Consider the following 14,346-nt stretch of genomic DNA (forward strand, 5'->3'; position numbering starts at 1 on the left):
AGAATGAAGTCATTTTCCTCTTTACTGTTTTCTCCCTAGAGGGCAGGTATGGCCAGATCAACTCTGGGTGTGGCCTGATCATCCCGGGGCTGATCTTATTATTTATTGTCTTCCTTCTGTCTGTCTTAACATCCACATCCTCTCATGCTACCTTGTTATTGCTTACTGTTCCATCATGAGAACTACTACTTATTGAGTACCTAATATATACCAAACATTGTCTGAGGTCTTTATGTACCTGTAATAGATATAAGGCAGGGCAGTCATAACATATTAACCACATGTCAGAACATATTAGCTTGTCATCTAAAAGGAACGGGAAATAAATTTAAATCTGCACTCTTGTCTCTTGGAGGGTGGTCACTGGAAGCTTGTTTTTTGAGATAGGACACATTTCTTGGAATCCTCAACCACAGATTAGAACTCAAAGATGGTCCATGTCCAGCTAATCCAAGGTCAGACAGACAGTTGTTTTAGTCCTAATTTGTCACTGTCTTTATTAGATTCCGAGGAGTCTTCTAACAAAATACCACATGTAGCATGGCTGAAGAATATGTGTTGTCTCATAGTTCTGAGTTCTAGAAAGCCAACATCAAGGTGTTAGTAGGGCCACACCCCCTTTGAAACTTATGGAGGAATCCTTCCTTGCCTCTTCTGCAGGTCTGGTGATTGGCCTTTGTCACCAGATGTTCTTTGGCTTACAGATCCTTTACTGAAATCTTGCTTCTTCGACTATCATTTCCATTCTTGTACACATGTCTCTCTTGGTGACTTAATGTCCCCCTTTATAAGGACATAGGTCATATGGGAGTGGGATTATCTAATGACCTCATTTTAATTTGTCTAGTCTCCAAAGACTCAATTTCCCAACAGGTTGCAGTGGAAAGGAAGCAGTGGTTGTGCCTCTAGCTTGTCTTTCTGGAAAAATAAAATTCAACCCATAACAATATGTTGCTGGATGTACATTTGAAGTTCTTTGGAGTCAATAGAGGAACCAAAATTCCTGTCAATCTGGGGGAGTAAGGAATAGCTTCCAGATGCTCTCACAATGCTGTCTAGGAATCCAGGAAAGGAACCCAAGATTCTATAAGCTCAGGGGAATCTAAAGCACACAAGATAGATATCTGCATGGAATGACATTGACAAGGACTCTCCTAAAACATGGCAGGGAGGGAAGAACATGAAACTGAACCAAAGGAGCAATTGGGACCAGGCTATCTTGGTGTAGAATGGAGTGGACAAGGCTATCTTTGTGGAGGATGGTGGAGATCAAGTTATCTTGGTAGAGGATGATGGGGACTAGGCTACCTTCGTATTAGATGGTGGGGACCAGGCTATTTGGTGTAGGATGGTGGAGACCAGGTTATCTTTGTGGAGAATGGTGGGGATCAAGTTATCTTCATGAAGGATGGTGAGGACCAGGATATCCTTGTGGAGGATGGTGGGATCAAGTCATCTTGGTAGAGGATGGTGAGGACCAGGCTATCCTGATGGAAGATGGTGTGGACAAGGGTATCTTTGTGGAGGATGGTGGAGATCAAGTTATCTTCATGGAGGATGTAGAGGACCAGGATATCCTTGTGGAGGATGGTGGGATCAAGTCATCTTGGTAGAGGATGGTGAGGACCAGGCTATCTTGGTGGAAGATGGTGTGGACAAGGCTATCTTTGTGGAGGATGGTGGAGATCAAGTTATCTTGGTAGAGGATGATGGGGACTAGGCTACCTTTGTATTAGATGTTGGGGACCAGGCTATTTGGCATAGGATGGTGGAGACCAGGTTATCTTTGTGGAGGATGGTGGGGATCAAGTTATCTTGGTAGAGGATGATGGGGACTAGGCTACCTTTGTATTAGATGTTGGGGACCAGGCTATTTGGCATAGGATGGTGAGGACCAGGCTATCCTTGTGGAGGATGGTTGGTGGCCTCCAGCTATCACAATATGAAAAAGCTTAAAGAAACTTAAGGGAAATTTGGGTATTTAGTAAACTAATTGAGTCTGAGAACACAGTGAAAACAGAGGTCGCTGAAGAGGTTCTGGAATGTGATGGTACTGCGAAGGAGATGGAAAATGAAAGGTCTGTTATTTGGATTATCTTCTTTGTGTGATTGTTTAATAGTGGGAAGACTGTGTCATTCTGCAATCCCAAACTTGTGTGAAGGGAATGGGGAGATGAGTCAACAGGCCAAATGCTTGCCACACAGGCATGAGGACTAGAGTTCCGATCCACAGCATCTACAAAAAAGCTTGTGACTATGATAGCCCACCTGTGATTCCCTAGTTCTGGGGACACAGACACAGCATCCTCAGAGCAAGCTGGATAGATAGACTAGCAAAATCAGAGAGTTCTGGGTTCAAGTGAGAGACCCTGCCTCAATATGTGAGGTGGAGAGTGGTTTTTGGAAGACACCTGGCAACAACCTCTGATTCCACACGTACTTACACTGATTCCACATGTACTTATACCCATGTGGGCATGCATACACACATGCATGCATGGCACACACACACACACACACACACGCACGCGCATTAGAAAGAAGATATACACAAACTGTGACAGCTATGACATCACTGATGATGTCATCTTATCTATTACCAACTGAAAAGTCCTTCTTATATGATACATGACTGTAAACCCTCTGGGGTGTGGGGACAAGCTATCCAGACACATTCCTTCTTTGTTTTTGACCTGCAAGTGGAAATGTCAAAGAACAGAGAAGGAGGGAAAGGTCTCTGGGGTCTTCAAACTAAATAATTTGAATAAATCAACATGAACCAAGAAGGAAGGAAAACTCTAGGAATATAGATGTTTGCAAGAAAGTACCAGAAGTCTTTTAGAGCCTAGGCTGCAGCCAAAAACAGCTAGAAAGCCTAACCTTCAGCACCTGGAAGCCCTGGTATGAGAAGAAGGCAAGATCTTCCGGGAGCAAAAGGAAGCCTGGGCTTATCTAAAGAGCTTGTTAAAAACTCAGGTTCCATATGGCAATTGAGTGAGTAGGAAAACATCATGTACTGTCATTTTGGTGGAATGCTTTATTGATAGAGAATATTGGCTCATTAATGGCAGCTGATGAGCGGGGGGTCCAGCACCAACACTGCTGCTCCTGCTGTTTGCTTGTGGGGGAGCACAGGGGAGGCGGGGCTGGGGGTAGGGCAAGCGAGCCCCCTAAATGAAAGCCTTTTCATCCTCCAGCCTGTACTCACATGCTTCTCTACACCTGAGGGCTCTGTGCTCCCTGGAGCCACAGTGTCACAGCTCTTCATAGTGTACACATGGCAGATGGCGGCGGCTGCTTTCAATAGAGAACGGTGTGCCCCCTGATAGGCAAGGATAGAGGAGCACAAGGGGACACTGTGGAGTTTGTCATCCTGTTGGAAGACCTGTCCTGTCAGAACTAGATTCACAGCCTAGTTTGTTTGTTTGTTGGCTTTGTAATTAGGCTTATGCTGGTTTAGTAAGGTGTCGATTATGGATTCTCCTCCAAGATCCATGACTTCACTAGCCTCAAGTAGCTGACTAGGTTTCTAGTATCTGGTAGAAACTTAAGTCCAATTAGAGAGCTGTGGGTTCCCACTGAGGTTTGTGTGTACCTGTAAGGTTAGAGAGTCATGCTAGCTGCTGCTGTGGTTCATAGACATTGGCTGAGTAGGATTATTGGTTGTTTCCGCGCTTTGAAAGCTTGCACGCTGCCTTCTGATACCAGGAAAGCTAGTCCTTGGGGAGAAGGCTTTCAGTCAGATTCAGTCAGGTCCTATTTCTGAAGTGCACGGCCATACCTTAGTTTGTGAGACACCATGCTGATGCTCTTTCTGTGCCGTTGTGAGCATCAAATTCATTTCTCCAGGCCACGTCCGTAAAGAATGGTGCTTGGAAACTGAAACTTAGGCTTGGTTTTAAAATCACTATGATGTGACAGTGCAACTCAAAGGGCAACTACCCCCCTATTCTAACTCACCCCCTCATCCCCATTATAACTCACCCAGTCAACCATTCCAAAAGAATCCCTTATTACATGGTCCTCCCTAGTGTTCCCTTCCCCCTAGTTTCAACACTTCCCCATTATTTTCAATACATCCCTCCCTTTGCTCAATTCCCCTGTAAGTAATCGATTCCACCATCATTGAGTTCTCTCTGAACCCGGGTGCCTGCTGGGGTCAGCTCCCCAGCCTTCAGGTTTAACCCTTGGCCCTACTGCCACTTACAAGAGAAGGAAAGGGGCAAGGGGAGGGAGGAGGCAAAAAGATAGAAGGATAAAACAATTTTTTATAATCTAGTTTAAACCAGACCCTGCAAGAGATTACTTCATCAAAATAATGCCTTAAGAAAAAGCATTAACCTTGAGCCAAGCAATGTTCCAAAGAGTTTTAGCTCCTTGTAATAAACCACTTCACTCGGGCACTGGTGCTTCCTTCTTGCTCTAGATGAAAGCATGTGAATCTGGAGGCTTGTATGGACAAAACTAACTTAAAAATGAAGGAAAATAAATGGAGAGAACCAGCTGTTCAAATCTGTCTTCAGTATTCACTCTTACTCCTTGAGCTTCTTCTCCATCCATGGCAGTTTCTTACAAAGCCCCAAACCCTTGACCTAGTAAATCTACTCTTATGGGTTAACTGAAAGCAAATAACAGTGTACCGTCTACATATAAACACTTTACATTAACTTTTAAAATTTCACAATAGTTTAAAAACACACAGAAATTCTTTGGGTTTCTAGAAGTAGAGGACTAAATAAACATTGTTGATATAAAATAAACTGTTTGTCAATACAGTAGACTATTACTCATTTCTAAAAAGGAACAATAAAGATGGGGACATAGGTCAGTGATAGAACTCTTGCCTACCATATACAAGGCCCTAGGTTCAATTCCCAGCCTTGACAAAACAAGAGAGAAAGAAACATTGCCAGGGTGTTATGATGTATACCTGTAATCCTAGCACTTAGGGATCTGAGGCAGGCAGATTGCTAGGTCAATATCATCCTGGGTTGTATAATATCTTGCCTCAAAAAATAAATAAGTAAAAATGAAAAGTAACTATGTACTGATATATCAACAATGTAGGCAAATCTTAGACATTACACTAAGTGAAAGAAGTTAGACAGAAAAAAGTACCACACATTAAATAATTCCATTTATATGAAATGATAGGATAAGCAAAATTTATTGAAACTAGGAGAGGGGATGGGTGTTTGATGTGGGAGTGGGAGTTAGCTATAACTGAAGCAACCTAAACAGAGGATTGTCTAAAAATGTCGAAACAAGTATCTTAACTGGTATGTGGGTCATGTGAGTGTATTTATATGTCAGTATTGAATGGGTAAAATTTGTACATTTTAAGGATGTATTATGTACATACCTATCACCCTAAAGAAGAACTGTGGGAAAGGAACAATAGTGGATCATGCTTGGGAAGTAAGTGGCAACATCTGGTCATTTATGATGTTGGGCTGCGTTTGCAAGGAGGTCTCCTATACTCCCGAACTTATTTTGCATATCTCTGAGATTCAGTTCTGTGTAGCACAGGGTTCCAAGCTATTGCAAAATGAGGTGCTAGCTTAATAGATTTCAGTTTGGTAAAGGGAAGCTTCTACATTTCAGTACCAGAGGAGGGGAGTGCAGGTGGGACTCAATGGCGACATGAGGCATTCTGGGTAAAATATCATGGTGACCACATGGGCAGAGATGAGCAGAAGGTGAGTAACAGAAGCCAGTGGTGATAATGACAGACTGCTTCTTGACTTTGATCTGATGTTCTCACCCATGCCTCTGGAGTCGCTGTGGATTGCATTGTTTCTAAGATGGTGGTAGATTTCTGGCATGTTCTCTGCTCCCCACACCCCGCTCCTCCGATGCATCTCACAGACCAGTAGTGAGCTTCTCTGATAGACATTATCTTACTCAGTAGGAAAAGGGGTTGTGTGGCTGAGGGTCTTCTAGTTCATATTTCATGGAGTTCCAGAAAATTGGAAGGAGGCAGCTAGACCAAGTCACCCGGGAGTCCAAGCTGATGCATAAACTGGACATTCTTTTAAACCAACATTACTTAAATATTAGTCTTGACATTTTCCTAGTGGAGAAAAAAAGAAACATGTTTTCTTATAATTTCAGTAAAGGAATTAATTGCACTTTGCCTACTAAATTAGACAACTTCTTGGGAGGCATGTTTAAAAAATACATACAGTCTAAACAATGAAGTGCCCCTCTTCTCTCTGGTCAGTCTACAGCCTCCAGGCTGGGGTAGGCTGGGTAGGCCAGGGTAGGCTGATGTAGGCTAGGATAGGCCAGGGTAGGCTGGTGTAGGCTGGTGTGGCCTGAGGTAGGCTGCTGTAGGCCTAGGTAGGTGAGGTAGGCTAGTATAGGCTCCTGTAGGCTCGGCTAGGCTGGGGTAGACTGGTGTAGGCTGGTGTAGGCTGAGGTAGGTTGGGCTGGCTGGGGTAGACTGGTGTAGGTTGGGGTGGACTGGAGTAGGCTGCGGTGGGCTGCTATAGGCTGGGGTAGGCTGCTGTAGGCTGGGGTGGGCTGCTTATAGTCTGGGGTAGGCTGCTGTAGGCTGGTAGGCTGCTGTAGGCTGGGGTGGGCTGAGATAGACTGAGGTAGTCTGGCTAACCTTGCATTTCAGACTCTCAGTGTCTATGACGTTTTAAATCTGCATCCAGGGAACTCTGCTCTGTCAGAATTGGGTTCAGCTCACTCACTGGATGTGGACCCCTGTGAGATGTGAGCACCAACAGCTAAGTGGGCGAGTCAGGGCCTTGCTGATGGGCTTCTAGCAGCCTGGCAACTGACCTTCATGTTTTCTGTCTGGGCCAGGAAGTGGTGACATTGGGCTGTGGGCATGAGACCTGCTGAAACTGTGGGTAAAAGAAAAGAAACCCCCCACAAAAGGAAAAGAAAACAGAACAAGAGGACTAGTGCCTTCCTGTCAGCTTTCCTGAGATCGTGTTTTTATGTGGGCAATGTGCCACTCAGTTCCTTAAAGTTGGTCTCATTCTTCTGTCTCCTCCAGCTCTGTCATGCCCTAAGTCAGCTTGGCAAAGCAGAACTCTCAAGTTCAGAGGTTCAGGGCTCACAGGACCACCTTAACCCCGGCATCAGTTTCTTTACCAGCTCTAATACAGCGCTGACAGTTGCTTGCTACCTCTGGTCACGTGGACTCCGTGAAGTCACGTGTGGAGAAGGCCTAGCAGAGCCTGGTCTTGTACTGCGTCCTGCTGCCGAGACTGGAAAGCGCCCAGAAGGGGCTTGTCACGGGGCACATGCTCAGCTGGCATTCATTGTTTTCATCTGTGCTCTCAGCCTCTGCATCTCGTCCTCACTTCTGCTACCCCTCCCACCTCTTCTATGTCTGTCCTGTTTTGCCAAATTGTTCATTCATCGGCCAGAACACAGTGTGTCCCAAGGCTTGCACTAACTGTTAGAGAATCTGCAATAAATAATATCCAAGACAGATTGCCACACGAGGTTAGGGGATGTGCATGGGGAGCCTGTGAGAGGCCAGCAGGGGGAGTACCCCTGAGTCTTAGCCCTCTCATTGTCTTCCCTAGGAGATCATCACCTCCATCCTGCTGAGTGGGCGAATAGGGCCCAACATCCAGCTGGCTGAATGCTATGGGCTGAGGCTAAAGCACATGAAGTCAGATGAGATCCACTGGCTGCATCCTCAGATGACGGTGGGGGAGGTGCAGGACAAGTATGAATGCCTACACGTGGAAGCTGAGTGGAGGTGAGAATGGTACCCTCCCTTCGGGCATTCCCAAGGCTCAGAATTTTCTAGAAAACTGGAGCAGCTTTCTAGACTTAATCCTCCCACAGTGTCCTGATGCAAGTATTTTCAAAATATAATCCAGATTCATAGTGTATCCCCATCCCAGGACAGTACCTAGGCACAGTCCCAGAGAAGATGCGGTTGCTGCTGTGATGAAGGGGAGCAGAGGGTGGGGAGGGAGGAGAGCCTGGGTCAAGGGCTAGTCTTTGAACTAAGGAAGCCAGTCTCCACTGGGGAGAAGAGATGATAGTCAGGGCAAGCTAGCAGTGAGCCCCAGTGCCTGCTGGCCACCCCGCTGACATGCTTCTCTCCCTGGTCAAGAGCAGGAAAAGGAGAAACTTCTCTGGAGCCATGGTCAGTGGCCTCATGGATAGCTCTTGCATGGAGAGGGCTAGAGTAGCTTTGGCCCCTCTTGAGAATCCGGCTTCCCCGTGTCTACCAGAGTCTGTCCCGTTACAGGTATGACCTTCAAATTCGCTACTTGCCAGAAGACTTCATGGAGAGCCTGAAGGAAGACAGGACCACACTGCTGTACTTTTACCAACAGGTGAAAGGCACCCCGGTGTCTCATGGAACTTTAAATGCAGTCACATCCATTCTCTGCAGGGGAAATGGAAAGATGAGGCCCAGCCTTGTAGAAGGCTTCCCCCTGAGGCTGTTTCTCAAGCCCCCCTTGAGCGCCTGGGTGGACAGGTTCACTGGCTACCCTGGCAGTCCCAGGGACCTCATGTGCGAGAATATGTTCTCTTCCCTTTGAGTCTGGAAATAATAATGACATCTGCCTTAGGGAGCCGTCATGCGGGCCAGGTGATGCCCACGGCGGGATGCTGGTGCATTGGCCTGAGGAAGAACCAGTCACACTTGGTAGTTCCTACCAATTCTCATGGTGTAAATGCTCCTGTGGTGGCCTCTTTTAAGCTGCCACACGGCACCCACCAGCTCACAAAACTTTTTAAAGTGTGATGGGGGCTCTCTTGCCCTGTCTGAGCCTCTCTCACGTGCTGTGGGGCTAAACAAGTACCCGACCAGCACTGCACAGGGAGAGCTCTCAGCAGTGGGAGCAGAGCAGGCACCACCAGCTTCTTTCTAGTCTTAGCCTGTGCTTTCCTCCTGTTGGCCAGGCATCAAGCCAGATGTTTCTTGGACTCTGAGTGACATCTATAACCACTTATCAACATGGGCTTCGATAATTTACCAACTTCTCCAAATTTTCCTTCCTTCCTTCCTCCCACCCTCCCTTCCTTCCTCCCTCCCTCCCTCCCTTCTTTCTTCCTTCCTTCCTTCCCTTATCTCTCTTGCTTACTATGCCCCCTCCTTCTCTTTTATTTTTCTTACAATATTAAGGGCTGTACCTAGGACATCACACCTGCTAGGCAAGTGTTCTTCCACTAAGCTGAATACTCAGCCATTTTCTTTCCCTCTCCAGCATCTCATTTTTATTTTATTTGGTTTTTGAGACAGGGTCTTTCTATGTAGCCTGGCTGTCCTGGAGTTCACTGTGTAGACCAAGCTGGCCTAGAACTCACAGAAATTCATCTTCCTCTGTCTCCCAAATACGGGGATTAAAGGCACATGCCACCATGCTGGCTCTCCTTAAGTTGATCGAGCTGGCCTTATCAAACTCCCATAACCCAAAGGGACCTTGAACTTGCAATCCTCCTGCTTCAGCATCCATGGCAACTGAGATTGCAGACCTGAACCACCAGGCCTGGCTTCAGTTTTATTATCTCCAAGATGGCAATGGGAGAGGGGGATGGAGACACTAGTCTATGGTGGGAAGCTGTTTTGGTTGCTTTTCTCTTGCTCTAAGGAGGCATCATGACAAAGGCAGGTTTTAGAAGAGTTTACTAGTCTTTTAGTTTCAGAAGATGAGTTCAAGATCATTATGGTGGGGGCGTGAGCAGACAGGCAGACATGGTGCTGGGGCAGTAGCTGATACCTTGCATCCTTACCTGCAGGAAAGAGAAAGAGAGGGGGAGAGACACTCGGAATAGTCTGTACTTTAGAAACATCAAAGCCTGCATCCAATGACACACCTCCTCCAATAAGGCCACACCTCCTCATCCTTCCCAAACAATTCCTACAACTGGAGACCAGGCCTATGGGGGCCATTCTCATTCAAGCCAACAATATATACACGAGAGACACAGCCCAGAAGGAATCTGTGTGTTTACCTCCTAAAGGCTTGTGCTCTGGGGACAAAAAATAAGGGCATGTGTCTGACCCTTGACCTTTCTCCTACCAGCTCCGGAATGACTACATGCAACGCTATGCCAGCAAGGTCAGTGAAGGCATGGCTCTGCAGCTGGGCTGTCTGGAGCTCAGGTAGGTAATTGTGAACACTCATTAGGGAGAACACAGAGCTGGCATTGAACTTGTTGGTTTGTCCTTCCTCTAGGAAGTGAAAGTGGGTATGTGAGAGACAGGAAGCGCAGAAGAGGCTAACGGTTTGAGGGTCTCACCATCTAGTTTTCACGATAGACAAGGGAGAAGGGCAACTTCTGCTTGGTCTGGTCTCCTTCCCCACCTTGACCTGTCCCTGCCCTTACCTTGGAGATGCCTGTCTCTCCCACCTGCCCATCACTGCTGCTGTCACTCAGTGATTCAGAGGTGCTTCTGGGACTGTAGCCTGGGAGTAGGAAACATCCCAAAGACAGGTATCTCAATCTGGGCTACCCATTGCTGCATCCCAAGCTCCAAGATGTACCTACTCAATCTGTACCTAAGTCAGCACACCATCCAACCATGACTTCCAGGTCACAGTGTATGGAGGTGGCATGTGTGCATAGTTAATTATAATCAGAGACAAAATGAGTATGTCCCAAACAGTCTTCTACCAGGAGACGTTAACCTGGAAGAAGAAAGCTGAACTGTTCCTAGAAGGAAGTGAAAGATAATTGGTGGGGTTAGGGTGGGGAACTGGGGCATTTCCAGAACCAGGGATTAGTGGACACAAAATCCTTGACTGGAGAACCACGGGGTATGAGATAGTGGAAGCAATGACCATTATGATGGCAGGCTGGTGATATCATTAAAATGACATCATTAGAGTGAGTCAGAGGGACAGTCTAAGAAGCCAGGCTTTAACTCTTAACTGTTGGATCTCGGTGCCATTTGAGGCAGAAGAGGACCCTATGGCTAACCCTGTGCTCTTAACCTGGTCTTGACCAAGGCCACAACACCTTAAGTTTGATGACCCATCTGCCACTCTACCTCCCTCTCCTACTCTGCACCCCTATCTGTGGAAAACTGGCTTCAATATCTGACTGCATGTTGTGGTTACCTGAGAGGCAGATACACTAGCTTCCTACCCTTGGCCCAGTGGTCTACAAGACCTGTGTGGGACCTTAGAGGATGAACTTTCTTTCAGTCAGCTTTGGAGGTGATTTAGATGTAGTTAGCCTCATTGGAATTGCTGGAAGACTTTCAGAACTGTTTCCAGGGAAACCCTGACCAAGTGTTACTTCCAGTTGGCCCAGTTGGGGGGATTCTGACTCTACCCCAGACTTCTAAGTTGACTGAGGATAGAACTCTGTTTACCACTTCCATGGGACTCCAGCCTTGGAGAGAGGTTGATGGGCTCCGTGGGAGGGATTGTGCAAACATAAGATGAAGGTTCCACATTGATTTGTGTAGCTGAGATGACTGGCCTGTTAAGAACTTCTCATAGCCTTACCTTTAGTGGCAACTGGTCCCAACAAGCAAGGAACCATGAGCATCACCATAAGGGTCTGTCATCTTAGGTGCTCAGAGCTGGTGCACCAGGGATGTCATGAGGTTTATTACATGTGCCCCTGTCTGTCTTCTGGGTCTGCTGGAACCCTGGAGCCTGCATCACATACTACAGGATTCCTCTCAGAAATGAGACAATTTGGAGAAACAGTTCTATTGAACTTTGTATTCGTGGGACTCATGCTAGACTGTGGTGTCATTTTGAGACTCCAGTAATCTTCTGGCAAATGATTTCATATTCATACACTCTTCAACCATCTCCAAACTGGGACCTCGTGGTTAACCTATAAATGTTGATAACAAGCTAACAATTTTCATTACAGCCAAGTGGATTTAGCATGTTTTTATTTTCTTTAGTCCCGGGGATTGAGGGTTTATCTCTTGAATCTGCACCTGCCCATAGACTACTGCCATCTAGTGTTTGCTTCTCAGAATTGCAGGCTTAGCCTGTGGAGAACCAGCCAGTATTAGAGGCACTCCTAGACAGGTGCAACCTCATGGATGATGGGTGTTCCTTGACTACCACCCATATAGGAGGATCTCATCACAGAGTCCCTGGGAAGAGCAAGATCTCTGCCCTCCAGGACCTCTGAATGATGTATGATGGCTCCAAACATTGGAAACACAGGAATTGAAGCACAGTCAAATTATTAGACACTTCTGGCACTGGTTATTCTAAGACCTGTTTGCAGGGCACGGGAGAAAGGGGTCATCAGGGACTAAAGCAGTGAGCTATGAAACTGCATGCCAGGAGATTAGGGTTATCTGAGCCTCCTTTTCCTAATTCAATAATATCCTATTCATTACTTCCAGAAACACTCTAAAAATGCTGCTGGTTTTGGGTTTCATTCATTCCAAAATGTGCTGTCCTTGTGCTTAGCAAAACTTCATTTTTGACAGGGCTTCATGTAGCTCAAGTCACCTTCAAACTATGTATCTGAGGATAACCTCCTCCCTCTACCTCCAAAGTGCTGGGATAACAAGGGTGCAATGCACCACCACACCTAGCTCAAAATTCCTTTAAAAATACAGTTAGATATTTGATATGCGTATTTCTTTTCATTACAAATCTCAAATGCCACTCATTCATCCCACAAGAACAGTATACCCCAAGTGACCTTAAGGGACCACACTCACCTGTTCTAGGAGGACAGTATTTCATAGGAATCATCCCCTCTGACTGGCCTGCTCTTTCATTTGCCTCTTCAGCCTGAGAAAGTCTTCCTTTTTATGGTTTGTTTTTATTCACACATAGTGACCACATGTATTCATGAACATATATGATTTCTTTATGGTAAGAGTGTTCCAAATCCTTTCCTGTTGCTTTTGAGATATTAAATCATTATTAACACCAGTCGCCCCATGTGCAGCAGAGCACAGAGCTCATTTCTTATCTCATACTTATCATTACAAGGAGGTCGGGGGTGGGGTGTAACCACTTCCATATTTTGGCAACTTCTTTTAACTGTGTAAGTAGATATTCCTGCCTAGCTTTATCTGCAGAGGGAATTTTAAAGCAGGCCTAGAAAGCATCCATTTAAGGAAGTGATCATCCTCTCTTCCTGATAGGCCAACCCAAGAGTCTCTCCATCTTGAAAGCTTTTCTGTCCCTCTCCCTTGGCTCATGCATCTTTCCACAAGCTAGACTGTGACATCTGCAAGACCCTTGACTTTAGGTTGGTTTTGTCTATGCTGGCAAATAAAAACTATAATGACTTGGTGTCTTAGATTTTTGGTATCCTTTGCAATCTCAAACCCCACCCTAATGGCATACCTCATCCAGCAAAGCCACACCTCCTAATCCTTCCCAAACAGTTCCACCAACTGGAGACCAAGTATTGAAACATATGAGCCCATGGGGATCATTCTTATTCAAAAAAACCACATTCCTCTCCCTGATCCCCATAGACTTGTGGTCATATCACAATGCAAAATGCATTTAATCCAACTTCAAAAGTCCCCTTAATCTGTCACAGTCTCAACACAGAGTCTTCTGAGTTAAAAAGTCCAGAGTCTTCTGAGACTCAAGGCAATCTCTTAACTGTAACCGCATATAAGATAAAAAAGCAAATCACATGCATCCAACATATAATGGAACTGAATATACATTGCCATTCCAAAAGGGAGGGGAGGAGGGAACAGTGAGGAAAGACTAGACCAAAGCAAGACTTAAAACTAGCAGGGAACACTCCAAATCTTGTCAGTCCATGTCCAGCGTCAGAGGGCTTAGACGGCTCTACCCCTCCACATTTGCTGACTACAACATGCTTCTCTCTAGTGATGTTTCCACTCCCTATATGCCACTCTTCCTGACAGATCCTCACAGCTCTCAAATGTCCAGTATGTTGGGATCTCTAGAGTAATCCATACTTTACTTTCATAGCTTCATGCAGTGGCTTGTCAGTGCCTGCATGAAGGACTCCCGTGCTACACACCTGACTTAAGTGGCTTTTCTTAGCCGCAGAGGAAGATTCCACAGCCCCTTTATTCATGTACCCTTCATGACCCTGAATCCAGGATCATGTAGACAACACTGCCAAGTTCAACTTCCCACGTGGATAGAGCCTGACCCCCTTGAATCACATTTGCAAAGAGATTTCCTTTGTTGTTGCTTTTTAGCAGCAGAAAACTCCTCAGACCTTTCCTTTTTATTAGTTGGAAGCTGAGCTGTGTGGGGTCTTGCTGGACAGCGCCCTCTTTATCCTATTTCATGTCAGGCCTCTCCTTATCTCTTGCCGTACAAGCCTTGGCTCCAACATTAAATGTCCTGGTCCTCTTTTTCTCTTCAAACTGTGTATTGTGTATTTCTTTTTGCCTTACCTGCTCCTTTTCACTGCAGACCT

General features: G+C 45.9%; 1 protein-coding gene across 6 annotated transcripts in view; it reads left to right on the forward strand.

Annotated features, from left to right (window-relative positions):
• The window catches only part of Ptk2b (protein tyrosine kinase 2 beta), a 118,384-nt gene that overhangs the window by 73,435 nt on the left and 30,603 nt on the right, over positions 1 to 14,346 (forward strand). For all 6 annotated transcript variants that reach the window (XM_005075245.4, XM_021230207.2, XM_013117275.3 and 3 more), the window contains 3 exons: positions 7,551 to 7,729; positions 8,231 to 8,318; positions 10,017 to 10,096. In XM_005075245.4, the coding sequence (XP_005075302.1) occupies positions 7,551 to 7,729; positions 8,231 to 8,318; positions 10,017 to 10,096 (347 nt within the window). The remainder of the gene's footprint in view (positions 1 to 7,550; positions 7,730 to 8,230; positions 8,319 to 10,016; positions 10,097 to 14,346) is intronic.

Source organism: Mesocricetus auratus, unplaced genomic scaffold (assembly GCF_017639785.1).
Source record: "Mesocricetus auratus isolate SY011 unplaced genomic scaffold, BCM_Maur_2.0 Super-Scaffold_100707, whole genome shotgun sequence".
In the NCBI taxonomy this organism is placed as follows: domain Eukaryota; kingdom Metazoa; phylum Chordata; class Mammalia; order Rodentia; family Cricetidae; genus Mesocricetus; species Mesocricetus auratus.